Raw genomic sequence first — 19,360 nt, forward strand, 5'->3', positions numbered from 1 at the left:
AAAAAGAAACCAAAACCAAACCAAAAACAGGGGAGGGGGAGGAACCTGCTTTTCTGCCTGGGTAAGGACAAATGCAGGGTCCTGCAGTGCTATTCCCACCACCTACAGATGACACCTGGTGTCCTTTCTTCAGTGTGACAAGTAAAGGTCAGGTGTCTCCTCTCTACCTGCTGGGAGAATGCTGGGTTAATCGGTACACAGCTTGGTCAACCTAGATCTCCTTGTCACAGGGAGAAGGTAGGAGCAGAAGAGCCGCCCCATGACTTTAAAAAAAAAATGCCAGGTTATAGTTCCCAGGTGTTGGGGCTACAGTTTCTTGGGGCTATCTCACTCTAAGTGGGCTATAGTTCCCTGGGGCCATCTCACTCTAGGTGGGTTGGGCTACAGAGAAGGAAAAACACCCATCCCAGTCTCCAAGGATGGGGTACAGGGCCCCCCTCCCTTCATAACACACACTTAGACAGAGCACCCACTAAGCAGTCACAGACACCAAGTCACGAGTCAGACGGCAAGTGCCTTGTTTTGAGCCCTTTAGAATTACAAACGTACAGTGTGTGGCCTTTCTTGGGACAGAAGAGTTAGAAAAAGAATTGTTTTTAAAACGAGTCATTCCAAAAGTGTAAAAAACCTGCATGCACATTTCCCCCATCCCCCTAAGGTCTGCCCTGCTAAAAACTACATCTGCATATGAATCTAGTTTGCATTCCTTAAAAACAAACATACAAAAAGCAGCCATCTACAGGCAATTTCCCTAGATTTTCACAGCGTAAAACGATCCACTCCTTGACAGCCGCTGTTCTGTGACCAGTGTCTCTGGAAGCCTGGGAAGAAAAGGGGGAGATGTTAGAGGCAGGAGCTTGACTGACCTCTGTGTTCAATGGGAGGCAGAGGGCGTGGTGCTGAGGTTTAAATCCCTTCTCAGCGAGGGATGCATCGGGAACTGATGAGAAGTGGGTTCTGGGGCAGTGAGACTATTCAAGACCAAAGGCTGGGTATTCCAGGAAAGGAGACTGCGGCTTCTAGGAGAGCACTTCTCAAGCCCCGAGAAGCCCCAGTATGGCTGACTGATGAGAGTAAGCATTGCATTCCTAGAGACACATGACCAAGAGCCGGCCGACAGTGGACGCAGTAGAGGGAGCTCAAAGCACAGATGCAGATCATACTATAAGCTATATAAAACAATTCAAATAATCATATGCATCGTGCATAATAAAAAAAAAAGTTGAGTATTTTCGATTTCCAAGCTTTGCTGAATTCTTCTGGTTTTACACTTTCATATTTTTTTTTGTCCCTCTGACCTCTGACAACCTACCCTGCCTTCAAGCCCAGGGCCACTTCCTCGGTGAGTGACTTCTTTCCTTCAGTCTCTCCAGTGTAGAGCTGTTTCTCCTGCCTCAAGCTGACTGCACCCCTTGAAGTAAGGTGACACTTCTCATTTCTTTCTCCATACTTCTCTACAGAAACGATGGCTGGCAGCCCAACAGAAGTGGCCGAAAGGATCGTGGGGTTAAAACCACAGCCACATCCTGCTTTTTAAAACGTTTATCACGGACGGCTCAGCAGCTGAGAGTGCTGGCTGCTCTTGCAGAGGACCTGGGTTCGGTTCCCAGCATCCACCCGGCAGCTCACAACCATCTGTAAGTTCAGTTCTAGGGGATCTAACACCCTCTGTGGTCTCCCTGGGTATTAGCAGGCAAAAGCTCACACACATAAAAAATTTTAAATAAATAAAATAAAAGAAAGTCAATTATACTTATCTCTGACCTCCCCTGCTCTGTTAGAGCACGCTGGTCAGCTCTGACGACAGTTCACAATGGCAACTTTCACCCCTGTGGGAGGTTCATGCCTTCCTGCCCCCTTTGGCTCCATTGAGTGGAGTGTGTGTGTGTGTGTGTCCCACTTCATCCACCTAGCACAGCTCTGTGCACCAATGATCCATCAGCAGATGTGACCTCACTCCTGAGCAGAAACTTAACTGAGACCATGTACTGCTCGGTTCCTGCTCCTCCTGTCTGCCACAAGAAAGGACATGGCCTACACTGGGGCTGCCGCTCCTACCTGGGTTGGGGTGAGGAAACAGTGGAGCAGAGTCACCGTCACCTTGCAGCAGTTACGTGTCACTTGGACACGACCAACAGAGCCGCTGTCTGCGGCTATGAGACAGCAAGTCTTTGAGGCGGCTTAGCCGGCAGAGCTGGCTTAGAAAGGATTCCTTTCCCAAGCCCCCAGTCACCTGTGGGTGGGGACAACTGCCACCAGCTGACACCTAAGGGGTGAGGAGGACGGAAGACAGAGGTCTGCCCTTCCCCTCCCCAGGAATGTTGCTGGGCAGCACCCAGTGCTGAGGACTGGAAGGAGGGGTTTAGAGGTAGAGAGTTGCTCAGGAGGGGGTGGGACAAATACACAGCCCCAGGCCTCCCTGTGGGGACAATTCCATAGTGTCCACAATGACACTGTTTTTTTTTTTTTTTGTTGTTTTTTTTTTCATCCCCATAGGAAGCAATTCCAGTCATGGAAACAGAAATGATCTGGCCTTTCCAGTTTGTGGGCCTTCATACTCACAGCCCTTAGCTTTGCATTCTGGGAAACTCAGAGATGCCCGTGTAGGACCCAGCCGAGCTTCCAGTTGCCAGCCTTCAGTCCGCCTGCTCTTTGCTTTTCCTCAAGCTTCCCAGACTTCTATCTTTCTCTTCTTTCTTACAGGCCCTCTAATAAGCCACCTAAGTTCTCTTATGCTATGGGGTGGGAGATAGAAACGGCTTAGGATGTGTACCATGTTCATCACAGGAGGTCACCCGGAACCGAGGAGTAGAGGCTTTTGTATCTGTTCAGATCGAGGACTGTCACCGTGCCGTGGGACTGAGCCTCTCCGATGGCATTGGCTGCGTGACAGTGGTACACTCCCTCATCTTCCTTTCTCAGAGGGTTGATCTAGAAATACGACAGGCGAGTTTATACGATTGCACACATCACACTCAAAACTGACTACCTTTCCTGTTAGGCAGGGTCTCTTGTTGCCTTCAAACTCACTATGAAGCCGAGGATGATCTTGAACTCCTGATCTTCCCGTTTCTGCTTCCAGAGAGCTAGGATGAGAGGCCTCTGCTGCCTGGTTTATGTGATGCAGGGAATCAAACACAGGGCTTCCTGCGTGCTAAGCAAGTACTCCGCCAACTGAGACACAATGAGCCCTGTACTCAGTCCATGAGGACAGACATGCGTGCTTGCTCCAGACTCTGACAAGCTGCCTGTTTTCGTGTCTTGCCACAGAGGCCAGGCACGCAGGGCCTGCTGCTGCTGTGGTTCTTTTTTAGTGTCTTCTCTGTCTTCTGTCTTCACTGGGAGCTGCCTGGTCCTTTCACTAAAAGTGACAAGGGCTGATTGATTTTGAGGAAAAGGGCAGACATCTACCCACCAGAGAAGACCTCCAAACACTTTTTATGGGGTAGCCTTTCTTTACAAGACAACACCAAGAGACCTTGTCCTCAACATTCTTCATGCATATACAAGAGGGACTGTGCTTGACTGGAGAAGGCCACGCACAATCAGCATTCCAAGTCCCTCTCTTGGATGGAACGCTGAAGCGACTGATATTCTTGTTCAAGACACCCTAAGACTAAGTTCTCAGCAAAAAGGAGAATTACTTGCCCCAGAGGGACAAAGAGAGGAGATAGAGGATGAGGGAGAAAGGGGAAACGAATGAAAGAGAGGGGGAACCATGGTGTTTGAGTGTCTTCTGTCGGGGCACAGGCCGAGATTTAAATCCTAACACTCAGCTCCTCCAGGATCATGCCTGCCTACACGATACCATGCTTCCCATCATGATGATAATGGACTGGACCTCAGATTCTGTAAACCAGCCTCAGTTAAATGTTGTCCTTTATAAGAGTTGCCTTGGTCATGGTGTCTGTTCACAGCAGTGGAAACCCTAACTAAGACAGGAGTTGGTACCAGGAGTGGGGTATTGCTGCGATAGGCCTGACCATGGTTTAGTCTGGAGGAATGTGAATTTTGTGACTTTGGATTTGGAAAGCCATGAGGCTTAATGAGCCATCCTAGTAGGAAGACAGAAGACACTGGTGCTGAGGTACACTCCTCATCTTCCTTACCTATGAGTCTTCTTGGTCAACTCCATCTTAAAGCCTTAACCCTCCTTACCATGCAGCAGCTCATCCACAGCTGAACATTGGGACACCTTGCAGCAGATTGCTTATGCTCTTGGGTGTTAGCATTCTGTTTAAGCTCCACCCCCACTAGTACCTGGCAACAGCCAGGTATGCCTGACACTATAAAAGGGACTGCTTGTCCCTTCCTCACTCTCTTGCTTCCTCTTGTTCTCTCTTGCTCTTACCCTCTTCCCCCTTTGTCCCTTCTCTCTCCATTCCCTTCCCTGCTTCTCTCCACATGCTCATGGCTGGCCTCTACTCCTCTGCTCTACTCTTCTATTTCTCTCTCTCTCTCTCTCTCTCTCTCTCTCTCTCTCTCTCTCTCTCTCTCTCTCTCTCTGCCGTACTACTTTCTTAACTCCCTTCCCCATGCCCTGAATAAACTCTATTCTATACTACACTGTCATATGGCTGGTCCCTCAGGGGGAAGGGATGTCTTAGCATGGGCCTGCTGAAGCACCCCCTTTCCTCAGACCTCCATAGAACATATTCTACCCCTCCTTATCTTTTTATCAACACAACAATGGTGCTGAAAACCAGGACATACCTTTCTTTATCTTTTTATCAACACATCGTTGGGAGCTATCTAACCTGCCCTGCCTACTCTAGAGGGTCCAATTGGAGACAGGGGCACCCTGGCTCCAGTGGCACAGAGAAATGACTCAGAGGACTTAAGCAACAGGTTAAAGAGTTTGAGGTCAGCCTGGACAACTTAGCAACACTTTGTCTCAAAATAAATGTTTAACGTTTAAAAAACTACATGTATCTGTTTTGCACATATGTGTCTACATACACACACGTGCATTGAGCTCAGAGGAAAACTTGCAGAAGTCAGTCCTCTCCGTCCACCATGTGGGTCTTGGGGAGTGAACGCAAGTCAAGCACCTTTACCCTCTGAGCCATCTCCTCAAATCTCTTCAAAATAAAAATTTCAAGTGAGGTCCTGGGTTCAATCCCCAGCAGAACCAAAAGAAAAGAATAAGAAACAACTTTTAAAATATAACATGTTGTGAGAAGACAAAGGGTGGCTCATTGATAATATCCAGGAATCTGAAACACTCACCAAAATCCAGGATGTGGTCTCGTGGTCAGAAGGGCCCCCTCGCACCTGGACAGCTATATTGACGTGGTCTCCAGGCAACTCCTCCAACCCCTCAGTGCCCTCTGGAGAGTGCTTGACCTATTTGAGGCAAAGAAAGCATGCACAGTGAGGAAAAAAAAATTGGGAGACAGGATGACCTCCCCCAAGACCTCTGGCCACCTGCATCCTCCCTGGGACTCGGAGGCAGAAATCCAAATGCTTCTCATTCTTATGCAAATAACTCCACCTTCCTTTAACTCTATCTATTCGGACAGTGCCCCCTGCTGGAAGTTTCGACAAAGGGTGGAGGGAGGTGGGAACAGAATGGATTTCATAGCCCTTATTAGGGTTTTTGGGGCAAAGTCACCCAAGGTTGTGACTGCTAGTCTCTCAGAATTGGTCTTTGGTGTTCAGAACAGGATTGAGTCTTGGTCACCGGCCAAGTCTGCCTATTGCTCAGTGCCACAGCAAAGCGGACTCTAATGACAGGGCAGCTGACAGTAAATTGACTAGCAGAGCTTTCTAAATACTTAAGCGGCCAAATGGACAAAAGGGAAGGGAAGGAATGCAAACCCCTCCTTTGGGGAGCATGGGGTACCAGCTTTGAGGCACAGGGCTGGGGTATCTTTGTTTACTCCTCTGGTCCACCTACAAAAGATTCCCATTCGGACACACTAAGGAAAATAGTTTACCACCCGCAGGTCCCTTCTGAGTCTGTCTTTCTCTCCGAGGTTCACAGCACATGTGCCCATGCACACAGACAAATGTATACGTTCTCTGAGAAATTACCTTCTTCCAGGTGATGACCGGGGTGGGCACAGCCTTCACCTCACAGGAAAGAAATACTTGAGTGCCAGTGACATTGTGAATATCTCGAGGGGGCATGAGGACCACAGGAGCTGGGAGAAGACCAAGAAACAACCCTTTACCCTGACAGGTCAGGAACCCAACCCTGGCTTCTGAGGGCCTGTGGGAAGCCATGCAAGGAGGAAGCCGGAAGGAAAGAGGAAAGCCATGTCCCATGGTCAGTGGTGGGGCTTGGGTCTCAGCACACCCTCTCACTGACTACCAGCGCCCCAGTTACCATCTGCGCATTTATTCCTTGGCCAACTAGGATCTGGTTTTTCGAGTCACATAAATACCTGTGGGGGATGGGGTTCAGAAAAATCTGGCCAGTCAAAGTTTTCTGAACACACATTGACCAAAATTAAATCAAAGTGCAATGAGGCGCTCTTACAGAAAACATGACTGAATTGCAGAAAACAAAGACTTTTTTTTTTTTATTTTAAAGACTGGGTCTCCTTAGCTTAGGCTGACCTCAAACGCTCCACGTTGCAAAGGATAACTTCAAACTTCTTATTCTCCGGCATCCAAGTCCTGAGCGCTGAGATTAGAGCTGTGTGACACGGGCTGTTTTGTTTTACGTAGTGCTGGGGGTTAAACTCAGGGTTTTATGCTCACTAAGCAGGCACTCTACCCACTGGGATACACCCAGCCCTCTTCTGCCATTTTGCAATGTATATTTATTTATAGGAAGGGGTGTTATAAATATAAAAATGACGATCAGCTTTGAAAAGTGTTGCGATGCTCTGCATCCTGCGATATTGATGCCAGCCAAGATTTCATCCCTTTAAAACATTTTTTAGGGGTTGGGGATTTAGCTCAGTGGTAGAGTGCTTGCCTAGCAAGCAGAAGGCCCTGGGTTCGGTCCCCAGCTCCGAAAAAAAGAAAAAAGAAAAAAAAATTTTTAAAGAATGTTTAATTTTATGTGTGCATTTTGTCTACATGTATGTCTGTGTAACACATGTGTATCCTGCATTTGCAGAAGCCAGAAGAGAGCCCCAGATCCCCCTGGAACCGGTGATTGCAAATGGTTATGAACTGCCATGTGGTTGCTGGGAATTGAACCCAGGTCCTCTGGAAGAGCACTCAGGGCCCTTAACCACTGAACCATCCCTCCGGCCCCCGAGATTGAGTTCTTTATGTGAAGATAAGCAAGCACATCTGGGTCATTAGGGCACAACATTGCTCTCATCCCCAATGGATGGTAAAAATTATACACACACTGAAGAACTGGTTTAAAGTTTATTTCATTGTGATTTATTATCAATTAAGTGTTTGATGCTTATTTAAATATAGTCCATGGGCTGGAGAGATGGCTCAGTGGTTAAGAGCACTGACTGCTCTTCCAGAGGTCATGAGTTCAATTCCCAGCAACCACATGGTGGCTCACAACCATCTGTAATGAGATCTGGTGCCCTCTTCTGGCCTGAAGTCACATATGCAGGCAGAAGGCTATATATAAAAATAAAAAAAAAAAAAAGCTTTAAATATAGTCCATACTCAGGGTTACATGGGGATTTTTCTATTGCGAAGGTTTAAGAACCCTGAGGGGTAGTGTCAAGTCATGTTACCTAGGCCGGATCCACTCGCAGCTGCTTTTCTGTCTCTGAGTACAGAGAGTTCAGAAAAGAGAGGTGTAAGGCTTTGTTTATGTAAGAGGACCTGAAACCCTGTAGCACAGGCTAGACTCTTAGCTCACCCTTCCCAGTCTGCTTCTTTCCATATCGGGGATCTGTTAGGCATGGACTCTCATCCAAGGGTACCTTGGTGCTCAGGATTTGGAGTTGAGACAGGGTTCCTTTGGGCTGCCTTGGAACTCGCTCTGTAGACCAGAGTGGCCTCAAACTCAGAGATCTGCCTGCATCTGCTCCTCAAGCGCTAAAGGTGTGCACCACCACTGCCCAGCCAGTGCTCAAGATGGATGTACTACCAATCCTGCAGGCCCAGCTCCACAGTCAAGGCCTAGACAAGGGGTCCGTTTGTCTGACCATCTGCCTCACAGCTGGCCTTAGGGTCTGGGAGTCTCTGCCTACTCTCCTCTATGTCAGAGGCCAAGTCCAGCCGTGAGGTCTGGCAGGTCAGAGGCCTGACCAAAGGAGCGCAATCAGTTCTTGCTTCTTCACTGGCGACCTGGGGAGAAGACCCCTGGTGCTCCTGGTTGTAGAGTGACCAGCTGTGGAAGGAGGAAGCAATTACTATGGTGGCATGGCATGTGAGCAAGAGTCAGGGGCAGGTGTGACAGGCGGACGATGAAACACAGTGCATGAAACAAACAGCACCATTCTGGGGCCAGCAAACCCAACAGAATGGAAGGGCCTATGCCCCCTGGGATAGAGCTGCATGACAACCAGAGAACAAAGGGAGAGAGGCCAGGGAGAGACAAGGCTGGTCACACTATAGGATCCAGGGGCGGAAGGCCACAGAGAGGAATTACAAGTGGTAACCAGCAGCCCTGTGGGTTCTGGGAATCAAACCCAGGCCCCTCCAGACACAGTGAAACAGAACTTGTCAAGCCAGTGCCTGAGCACGGGACATGTCTCCATTGCACACCTCCAGGAATGGAGGGCTCACTGCCTGCAGAGCTCGGCCCCTAGAGGGCTTTGCGGTGAGCTCATTCTCACTGCAGCTGCTTCCTTCCTCTGTCCTTCAGCACCCGTTGACAGGGTTGCAGCCCTTGGCCCTAACTTCCAACCCGCCCTGAACAGAGCCCCCACACTTCCAACACGCCCTGCAGCCACAGACCCACACGAGGAGCTGTCTGGCAGAAGCCCCATCTGCCAGCACAAAGAGGGGCTAATTTATTCATATTCTCCTCCTTCCCGCACCTCCTCAGTAACACAGGCGCTTGCACAGGCAAGCCTGTCCCCAAACGGCTGTGGGACAGTCACGCCACCTCTGATTCCAAGGCCTTCCATGGGTTCCAGGGGGACGCTTAGTCAACGTGTTTCACTTTTCTTCAAGTAAAGTCATAAATTTTAAATGAGACCTCATCACTCCCTTTCAAACCTAAATGAATAAACCAGTAAATCACATTTCCTGCTTGCTCCCTGCGAGCCTCTCTTTCAATAACTACAATTAAGAAGGGCTGTCTGGGGGAGGCTGCCTCTGCCAGGTCTTTCAAGACGGGGAAATGCCATTTCTTTTACAAAAGAGTCCTCCTGCTTTCAGGGCTAAAGGGACCTTTCCCAGTGCGCTTCTTTTTCTACAAATTTGCATGCGGCACGACTCATTCTGGTGCACAGATCTATGTTGGACTGACAGTTCCTTCGGCATACAGTTGGGAAGTCACCGTTGGAACCAGAGCAGTTCTGTGGCCTTGGAAGATTCCTCAGGCTACGTGGTGACAGTCACCTTCTTTTAATTTGAATGCGTGTGGCATTAAATTTGTGTTCTTATTCATAATAGCTCTGCACAGTGAACAGCAACCACCAAAGTAACCACGCTGCTGGCTGCTTACGGCTGACAACTCCTCCCTTCCCAGCAACCTTATCGGATGCCAGCAGGGGGCGCTGCTCAAGGTTAGCCCAAGCTCAATGGTGGGGGAGGTAGGATCTCTTTTTGGTCGTCCAAATCAAAAGATCAAAGGGCTTAAGTTCTATCCTAACACGATCTTGCCTCTTCCCCAGGAGGACTCTTCTGTACCCTCACACCAGTCCTGAAAGGTAAGTGTTCTGTAAAAAAGTCCCATTTTACAGCTGGGAAAGTAATACTTAAAAAGGCGAAGGACCTAGAGGAACGGGGACTCAAATTCATGCATGCACGGTTCTATAATATTCCATCCGGTTTTAAAACTGAGACCATTGCTATCTTGGCAGCTCCAGCCTAGAAGAAGAGAGTAGTTCTTTAGAGATCTGGTCAAGGGCTCCCAGGCATAGTGATTTGCTGGGAGGCCTCGAAGCTTACAGGGTATAGTGACGTAGTTATGACCTATATCAAGGACATAGAGCAAACTCAACAGAGAGGAATGTCAGGGAAGGGAGCCATGCACCAACTCCTGGGGAAACTACACAGGGCACAGCCTTGTGTGTACAGAGACACACTGTGAAATGCTGTCTAGTTGGGAAGCTCATGGGAGGTCAGGGCTTTTAATAAGGTCTGGTCACACAGGTACAGAATTATGAACCGAAGTCTCAGATCCCTAGACGGGTGGATAAGTAGCCCTTAATGCTCATGGGCTGGAGGCTGAGCTCCCAGGCAGGTGACAGTGGGGTGACAGCCTTTTCAGGAATCAGAGCCCAGCAAGAAGTCTTTAGGTCACCAGAGGTGCGACGACCTCAGAGGGGACAGTAGGGTTCTGGTACCTTCTCTCTTCTGCTTGCTGGCTTGGGAGGTGAGCAGTGTGCTCCTGCCAAGGTGTGCTGTTCTTGCCAGGGGGGCTAAAAGAGAACATGGGGCTGTGGATTCTGGACTGGATCCCCCAGAACCACGAGCCAAAGCAAAGCCATTCTGTCATGCTTGCCTCAGGTATTTCACAGTGATGAAATATCAACCCAGGTGTGGGCCACATTCCCAAGTGTAGGAAGTGGACCCCTCCCCCCCTTCCAGGGTGGTTCAATTTCCCAAAGTCCAGGTCCCCAGAAGCCAGCCACGGGACAACCTTGCCAGCTGATCACTCTGAAGTGACGGTCTCAGGCTAGTTACTCAGGTTCTGTTCTGCACAGGGAGAGAACACTCCACACATCATCACCTCCTAGTGATGCCCCATGAGTGACAGCTTATAACACTTGGGGGTCAGAAACTCCAGTTCTCACAGTACTCAGGTGTGACAGCAGGGTGCTCAGTGACTACCCAAGGTAGGAGAGCTGGTCAAGGAAACCCACGTAAGGTTCTGTCTATGCTGTGTATCCAGTGGTATGCTTTAGTCTCAGCTATGGCTTCTTCAGAATGGATACAGGTGCCCATTCTCCTTGGAACCTGAGTTAGTCTACGACTGGCTGGCTCTGTGGCGTAGGTCTGTGGCAAGACAGAGACTTCACAGTGGAAAGGTAGAGTGCAAGAAAGCCAGTTAACTTAATGGCTGCCAGGAAGCAGAGGGAAGACGAGAGGTGGCTCCTGGGACAAGACTTTCCCACCAAGGCATGGGTGTCCACTTACTTCCACTAGTTAGGCCCCACCTCCTGGAGACTCCACCACACCCAATAGTACCACAATTAGAGCTTTAATACACAAGTCTTTCAGGAACACTTCAACATTTAGGCCATTGACATTGCCCCTGCCTGCCCTCCACAGTGAGGTACACTTGAAGACCCCTTGCAATCTGCCCCATGTCCTACGGAGGCCCAGGGGGACTCAGCAGCTCATGTTACCTAGAGCAGTTCTTTCTACTGTGCTGTATCTGCCTGAAGCCCTCTGCTGATCTCTGGTGACAGAGCCTACCTGGTGATACTAGAGGTCATGACCCCTAACCCTCAGGATTGACAGCACTCAGAGAAACTGCAGCAGCTCGATGCCCTGCAGGCTGGAGATGGATGGTAGCCATCTTCAAAGAGCCCAGGACCTGGCATCTCACCTCAGTGTTGTCACGGCTGTCATGATCCTGGAAGGAGTAGGTTTTCCTGTCTACCTTTGACTGGAATGAAGTGGCTTTCCCAGAAGGTCAGCTCTTGGCCAGTCAAGTTCTAAATGAATCAGTTCCATCTACCTCTGCCCTATTCAGGGTTTCCTTCCTTCTGCTCGTACTCAGCCCAGGAAACTCATGATGCATCCCCATGCATCCCAGGGCAAGACAGAAAGTCAAGGGCACTCAATTCTGTGCGGTCAGAGTGGTCCTCGTGGACCTAGTAGCACTGGACAGGCAAAATAATACCAGGGAGACTCAGCTGCCTGGGAATCCGAGTGCTGTCCATTGGTACCTAGGCGGGTTGTGAACCACTGTCTGCTTGGGAAGAGAGCAACGCTGCCCTCTGGGGTGTGGGGACGTGATGGTGGTGTCTGTGTTAGCTCTGTGGGTCTGCACGGATCAAAGGATCTGTATCATTGTTACTGCAGGTGGTCATCTGTCTACCCCTTTCATTAAATGGGTCCTAGGTGGCTGAAATGAAAGATCGTCCCGCGTGCCTCCGAGATTTAAGTTAATAGTGCCAAAGTCATCCCCCAGGAGACTATCTGCTTGTATTAAGACACACGCAAGCAAAGACTTTAATGATCAGCGTGCAGAACAGGCTTGATAATTTATGCTCATAATCACGGCCGGATGTGGAAGGAGGTCCTGTTTAATCCCACCGCCTGCAGCCGGTGCCTCAAATCCCCTCCCTCGGCTCTCAGGAAAGGCTCTGGAACACGAGGCCCCTTTCTTTGTCCCTCTCACAAAGTGGCATTCGCCTGCCTCTTCTGGTTACCTGGTAACACATACCTCAGGCTTCTAAACAGAGTGGGAATTCCAACCAAGAATTTTTCTAAGATTTGAGCTCTCAGAGAGCTGCTGGGGCTTAAAGGCCTGCAGGCTGGAGGATGACAGCAATCTGCCAGGAGTCAGGAGAACCAACCTGGGGCCCTGTCTCAGCCGGGCCAGCCATGCAGTTTCAGGAAATCCCCTTTGGTGTGTCTCGATGGTCCCTTCTATTAAAAAGTGGTTCTCAACATGTGGGTCTAAACCCATTTGGGGGTCAAATGACCCTTTCAGAGGGGTCGCCTAAGACCATCGGAAAACACAGACATTTGCATTATGATTCATAACAGCAGCAAAATTACAGTTCTGGAGTAGCAACAAAATAATTTTATGATAGGGGGTCAGCGTAACATGGCGTTAGGAAGATTGAGAACCACTGCCTTAAGGGGTTGGGTAAGACCCCCTCCCTCTGGTGGTTGCAAAAGACCAAGGACAACAATGGATATAAAGGCAATATCTGCCAATAAAATGTTCACACATACGTCCTCCAGGCACAAAGATCAAAGGGTGCTCTAAGTACTAGGTGGTGGGCAGTTCTGAGCAAAGGCTTCTGGGAAGGGCAGTTTGCCACCACTGTCCCATGGAGGCATCCCAGTGACACTGTCACCACTGGGAAGGACATAATCGATACGAACCATCACTCCATTAAAGTGGAGGTGCTTGGGAGGAGCTGAGGAATGACTGTCACCAACACTGAAGTAAAACTGTCTGTTTCTCTTCAAACAGGGTCCCCTGGGGCTTTGTTAAAAGTGCTCCCGCTGTGTCTTTTGAATTAAAGATGGCTTTAGGGCAGCCCAGAAGGAGGTGCAGCCAGTGTAGGGAAACAGTCCCCTGTGCACACGTCCATACCTCTCCAAGGCACAAGGACAAGGACCGCACAAGCTTGTGAAGACGAGAGGTGACAGGGAGACATCATCAGGTCTGAGGTGGGTGACAGAAAGCGGGTGGGAAGGACAGCTGGGCTCAGGAGTGCTGAGGCCTGCCACTAATGAGGTCCTGGAAAGTGGCTTCTGGATTGCTCCCATTGGCTCTGAGGACCGCTTTATTCTCCTGGCTGGGGCCCAGGGCGGGCCTCAGAGCCCACAGAGAGTCCGGGGGCTGGCACATTTACTTGTCATTTGGTAATTTTCAGTGAATTAGGGGTGTGGGCTTTCCATCTGCCATCTGTCTGTACCCTGGTAACCATGGAAACCACCATCTGCCTGACTTAATATTATCAAGTCCGGTCCTGAAAGAGTGGTGAGCCAGGGGTTGGGACCTGGGAGGTGGCAGCTTTAAGTGGACATCATGGACAAGTCCCCTGCTTTCTTTCTCTGGGTCTGGGTCTCCAGTAGCTTTGAGCCATGCGCCTCTAAATGGCCCTTTCTCTTAGGGACAGAATGTCACTCCTGGGGAAAAATCACCCAAGCCCATCCACACTGGGAAGCTTTGGGAAGCCTGGTCAGCATTTCTTCGGTATCCTGTGTGTGCCATTAGTGCTACCTGTCTCAGACAAAGGGAACTGCGTGTAAGCCAGCTGCTGAGGAAGCAGAGTGTAAAAACAGTGACAGAGCTACGAGGGGGGAAAGACGGGGCTCTGGCCGTGCATCAGGCAGACACAAGTGCTCCAAGCAGAGCAGGAACCAACAATGGCTCCCCTGGAGCTGCTGTGGCTGGTCAGGGGCAGGAGCTACCCAGGAGTACCCCCAGCACTGTCCCACCACTGGAGCCTAGGCTAGGAAAGAGCCATGGTGACTTTTCTCTGTCGCCCGGCCTGCTTCAGCCCCTTACTGAGTTGCACAAAGCCGTTGCCTCTGTGTACAGTGGACTTCCTGCCCCATGGCTAACTGTCCACCAGAATGCTGGATGTGAGCACGTTTCCATGGAATGTCTGGAGAGAGAGGAGAGTAGCACAAAGCCAAGTACTATCTAAGGGCTGGAAAGGGAGCCCCCAAGTGTCTTTCTTGAAGTGTTAACTTGGGCATCTGGCTTAGACTTCCTCTCCCAGTCCAGGCCAGAAATCTCCAGAAGCCTGAAGCACAGACTTCAGGGCAGCATCGTGGGGGCTGTCTAACCACCACACTTACCACGCTGAGCTCCCCACTATCTTGTCCAGACGGAATAAACAGACTGTTGTCTCAGAGCTCCTGACCAGGTCAAACCACACACACAGGCAAAGTAGGCATCCACAGACACTAATGTTTTGGTTATAAAAGATACAGGACAGCGATCAGTTAGGGCACTAGGAATGCTTACAGTGCAGTGTTAAAAACAGTTGACCTTTGGAATCCCTGGCTGTTGGTAGTTTTCTATTGAGTTCCTTAAAGCAGGACACTTCAGATTATGTCCCCTTTACACTGGATCAGCCTCTATGGTTCCACAATCTTTTCAGAGCTTAAGTTTCCAAAGGTCTCACCCTTTGTGGGTGGAAGCTCCTCGAAGTCCTGAGTCTGAGTCTCACTGGATACCCAGGATTCTGTCTTGGTGATTCTTGAATCCCATGTGGGACTTTTACTCTGGGAAACCTCACCTTCCCTTCTTCTTCATTCAAACTACGTACCTGGACCCGAACCCCCTTGAACTCCCGTTTCTAAACAGCTGCAATAGCAGGTTCTTCAGTATCCACATTCCTGTTTGTTCTAGGGCTGAAGTCTTCAGGAAGTGGGTAAGACAGCAGGCAGGACGTAGAAAGATGAGAAACACTGTTCCCGAAGGGGAAACTGAGGCCCAGGTGGTGTTGTCCACTTTTGTACAATAAAATTCTTTGTCCCACACCCTAGAGCTCTTCCCATTCGCCTAGGCCTTTCTGGGTCAAATCCTACTCACCGAACTCGCAGGGCCCATCGCGAACCTTGTGCAGATGGCCGTGGTGCGCGCGGGTTCCAAGTCGGGCGCGCAGACGTAGCGCGCAGATGCTGGAGTAGGAGCGGCCGTCGGAACCGCAGACGGCTCCGCGTTGCGCACACACGCAGAGCCCGGTGCCCTCGGGAGCCGTCTCCGAGGCGCGACTCGCACACACCAGGCCAGGGCCGCAGCGTGCGCCCACCCTTCCCCCGCAACCCGCGCCCTCGGCGCCCAGGCAGCGCGCGCAGCAGCCGCACTCGTCGCGCGCGGAGATCCAGGGCGCTGGGCAAGGCGTAGGCGCAGGGCAGCGATCTGGCTGGCACGGGCTGCACTCGGGGTGTCGTCTACCCGCGTCGCGGAGCCCGAGGCCCCAGGCCAGTGACGGCAGGAGCAGAAGCAGCAGCAGCAGGCGCGGCATGGCCGGCTCCCAGACGGACCGCAGCAGCGCCTCTGCTCCGCTTAGCGCTTGGTGCGTGCAAAGCCACCGCGCCCGCCCCGCGCCCGCTGATTGGCCCGGCCCGCACCGCGGGGCGCCCCTCGGCCCGGGACTAGCGCGGCCCTACCGGCTCATGGAACTGCCGAGAAGACTCCAGAACAACTCTGCCATCTCCGATTGAGCTCTTGGGGGAGACTCTGCCCGATTCAAAAGGCAACTTGTCCACCGGCCTTAAAATATTATGACTCTCAATCTTCCCACCAGGATACCCTATTTTACTTTGCTCTCGTTCTAGTTTTGTTTAGCAAAGGGAATGTCTAATTTAAGAGGACAGATTTTACAAATGGATGGATAGATTTCCCTCCCAGATTGAATTCCTGTTTCCAGTGGCCGCTCTGGCTCTCAGGTTCTTGAGTATGTTTTCAGGAATTGTTTCTGGTTGTACAACTGTAGGTGAGCGCATAGCCCCGTCTCCTCATATAAAACACCCACTTAAGTCCTAAGTGCTGCACTTGGCTTTTCTGCCTACAGATTTTCAAGTTTCCCACCTTTTGTTATCTCTGGAATCCAACTCTCTTCCAAACAATGGGTGGGTGCACAGGTGAAAAGGCTCTGGGTCCTCATGGGGCTCTCTCTCTCTCTCTCTCAAAAAAATTTTTTTCATTTAATTTATGTGCATTGGTGTGAAGGTGTCAGATCCCCTGGAACTGGAGTTACAGGCAGTTGTGAGCTGCCATGTGGGTGTTGGGAATTTAACCCAGGTCCTCTGAAAGTGGAATCCAGTGCTCTTAACTACTGTACCAATGCTCCAGCCCCTCGACAGTATTTCTTAGTGCTACATAGAGCCATGTGTCTTATGGCTGACAGGACCTTGTGGTGACTAGATACAGTGATGCATTTTGGACTTTGTGTGGGACCAGTCTTGATTGTTACACTTGGCACAGCATTTAGACTCACAAATGGAAATTAACCACTTGTGTTCTGACCTTTGGCTACTAAGAATGTTGGGCTGGGGGTCCCAGAGTACAAGTCTCAGGGCACCTGTGTTGAGGTTTGGTCTTTTGCTATGTATTGTAATGCTAATCACTGCCCCCCCCCCAGCCTGGTTGCCTCTAGGGATGAGAGACTCTGCATTTATACAAATGATGCGATGTAACCCCCAAGTTTTCCCTGATTGGTTAATAAAGATGCCTACTGTCTATAGCTGACAGAAGAGAGATAGGCAGTGAGTGTTTGGGTCCCCGGGCTTGGAGTCCGAGGAGAGCTCACAAGGAAGAGAAAGGAGAAGGTGGAGAAAGGAGAGATGCCATGCGGTAGGTAAGTGAACCTTGAAAACATGGCCATGAGGGCTGGGCAGTAGGAGTTAAGAGCAGCCCAGATGGAGCATAGCAAGTGATAACTCGGGGTTATTGCTAGGGAAGCAGACATACCAGCATAGTGGGTAGATCTGCCCAGCTCTGGTGCTGATTGAGGCTTATTATAAATATAAAAGTTGTGTGTCTTTTATCTGGGAACGGAATGATCCAAGGTGGGGTAGAAACCCCAATTTGAGATTAACTATCTACCACAACACACCTTTGGCCCAGCTGAAAGGATGTTGAGAGACAGGATCCTGCAGTGGGGAATCCATACAGGCTCTCAGCCAGACTCTGCACACCTCATCCCTGACAAAGGGGTCTCTGTTGCTGGACGCTCATGTGTGGCTCGGGGAATATACCCTAGGGCCAGAAGAACTTACCAGGCTTCTCAGGAGTCATCATCTACAGCTCCAAGTTCGCTCTCTTATGTATTTTTGGCTTATGTCTGGAGATGGAGAAAGCCTCTCAGTGCCTGGAATGAGCTGCTGCCGATCTCACAAGTGACATCTGTTTTCCTTTCTTAGCCCAATTCCTGACCAGTCTGCAGTTCTCTGGGGGAGGTCCTTATCTCCGAAAGAAGCCCTTGTGGAAGCCACTTTATGTGGTGAGCAGAGCAGAGCCACGTGGCCATCCATTCTAGCTCTTATCTTACAATGGGCCACGTGGAGCAGAGCGGGTCAGGGGCCTTGGGGAATGGAGGTAACGAGTGAGGAATGAAGAGGAGAATGCTGGGAAAGCTCTCCGCGCATGCTCAGTACTAAGATTCCAGACCACTCAGACACCTCTGGCTTTACCTAGAATGGCCTCTTTACCTGTTCCTATTTCTTGACCCTCTGTTCCCATCTGTGACTTTCCCAGGAAAATGTCTGCTCTTGGGCTGGAGAGATGGCTCAGTGGTTAAGAGCACTGACTGCCCTTTCAGAGGACCCGGGAAATCTCCTCACATAGACATGCGCGCAGGCAAAACATCAATACACATAAAATAAAAATGAATAAAGCACGCTTTGAAAGGAAGGAAGGAAAAGAAAGGAATCGCTCCATTTGAAGATTTCATCTCTGAGTCGTGTGTCAAAAACTTGGAGACACTCTAAGGCAGACAATGATTGAGTAAATTATGGCCCATCTAACAATAGAGGACAAGGTAGACATTAAAATGAGCAAGATGTGGGCTCACAGAAATGCAAAGATGTTTATAATGAATTGCTTATTGCGATGGTCCTTATAAAATGCACATCTGTGTATGGCATATGCACATGAGAATATAGATGCAGGTGAGAGAGAGAGAGAGAGAGAGAGAGAGAGAGAGAGAGAGAGAGAGAGAGAAAACATCATTTAATGACATGGGAGAAACAATGTTCATTTCACAGAACAGGATTGGAAGCAAAAGCGATAGACTGTGTGCTACCTTTCAGGGACCACCTTCTGGTAACTGCATGCTTGGCTCATCACTGTCTAAGCAGAGAGCAGCCTGCTCCGAGTGAGTGAGCTCCCTGTCAGTGGAAGAGTTCAAGGGCGAATCTTGGAATCTATGGAAGGGATCAAAGTATTAGAGGTTGGAAGAGGCGATCAGAAAAAAAAATCCTTCAAACCGAATCATCATTTCTGAGGTCCAAAGTCTGACTGTGAGACCAGGATAAACCAAACAGGACAAATGTATACAGCACAGGATTTCTCTGCTTTTTATGCAGACACGGAGGGAGCAGGCGCTGAATGATGTCACTGTGAAATTCATGTGTGCTTAATGCAGGTTGGGATATACAATTCCACAGAGGCGCATTTACATACGATCTACATCCCTTTTAAATGGTAGGGAAAGCATTATGTATGCATAATGGCCCTGAGAATTAAAGCAAAGGATTCATTTTCCAGCCCCGAGCCTGGGGCATCAAAGTCTGAATGTGTCTGGGCGGGGGAAACATACCAGGCTTTGAAGATGATCCGCTCTGTCTCTTTTAAATTGCCCCAGTCCATAGCTCAGCAGAGTCAGTTATTTCTCTCAGTATGCTTCTCAGGGAGCCAACTAACACGGTGGGCCACAGATGGGGGCCCCAGAGGATTATGGGAAATGATGGGGGCGAACCCGCCTCATAAGGAAGGGAACTGGGGCAGGTGGTGAAATCCCAGGCACCCAGGTAGTGATTAAGCAGCAAGAATGGATGGGACTTTCTGCTACACACAAGGCCTGGGCGTAAGAACAAGGCAAAACCAATTAATGGCCCAAAGTGGAGGCGTGCACACTCGTTCATTTACCCAATGAATAGCGGG

At 50.0% G+C, this 19,360-nt stretch overlaps 1 protein-coding gene across 1 annotated transcript; it reads right to left on the bottom strand.

Annotated features, from left to right (window-relative positions):
• Positions 1-494: 494 nt before the first annotated feature.
• Igfbpl1 (insulin-like growth factor binding protein-like 1) lies at positions 495-15,900 on the bottom strand. Its single transcript, NM_001108972.2, has 5 exons — positions 15,284-15,900; positions 6,037-6,146; positions 5,230-5,346; positions 2,774-2,931; positions 495-821 (listed from the first exon to the last, which is right to left on the bottom strand). The coding sequence occupies exons 1-4, from the start codon at positions 15,717-15,719 to the stop codon at positions 2,782-2,784; spliced, it is 813 nt and encodes a 270-aa protein (NP_001102442.1). The 5' UTR covers positions 15,720-15,900; the 3' UTR covers positions 495-821; positions 2,774-2,781.
• Between the last annotated feature and the right edge of the window lie 3,460 nt (positions 15,901-19,360).

This window comes from Rattus norvegicus, chromosome 5, assembly GCF_036323735.1.
Source record: "Rattus norvegicus strain BN/NHsdMcwi chromosome 5, GRCr8, whole genome shotgun sequence".
In the NCBI taxonomy this organism is placed as follows: Eukaryota; Metazoa; Chordata; class Mammalia; order Rodentia; family Muridae; genus Rattus; species Rattus norvegicus.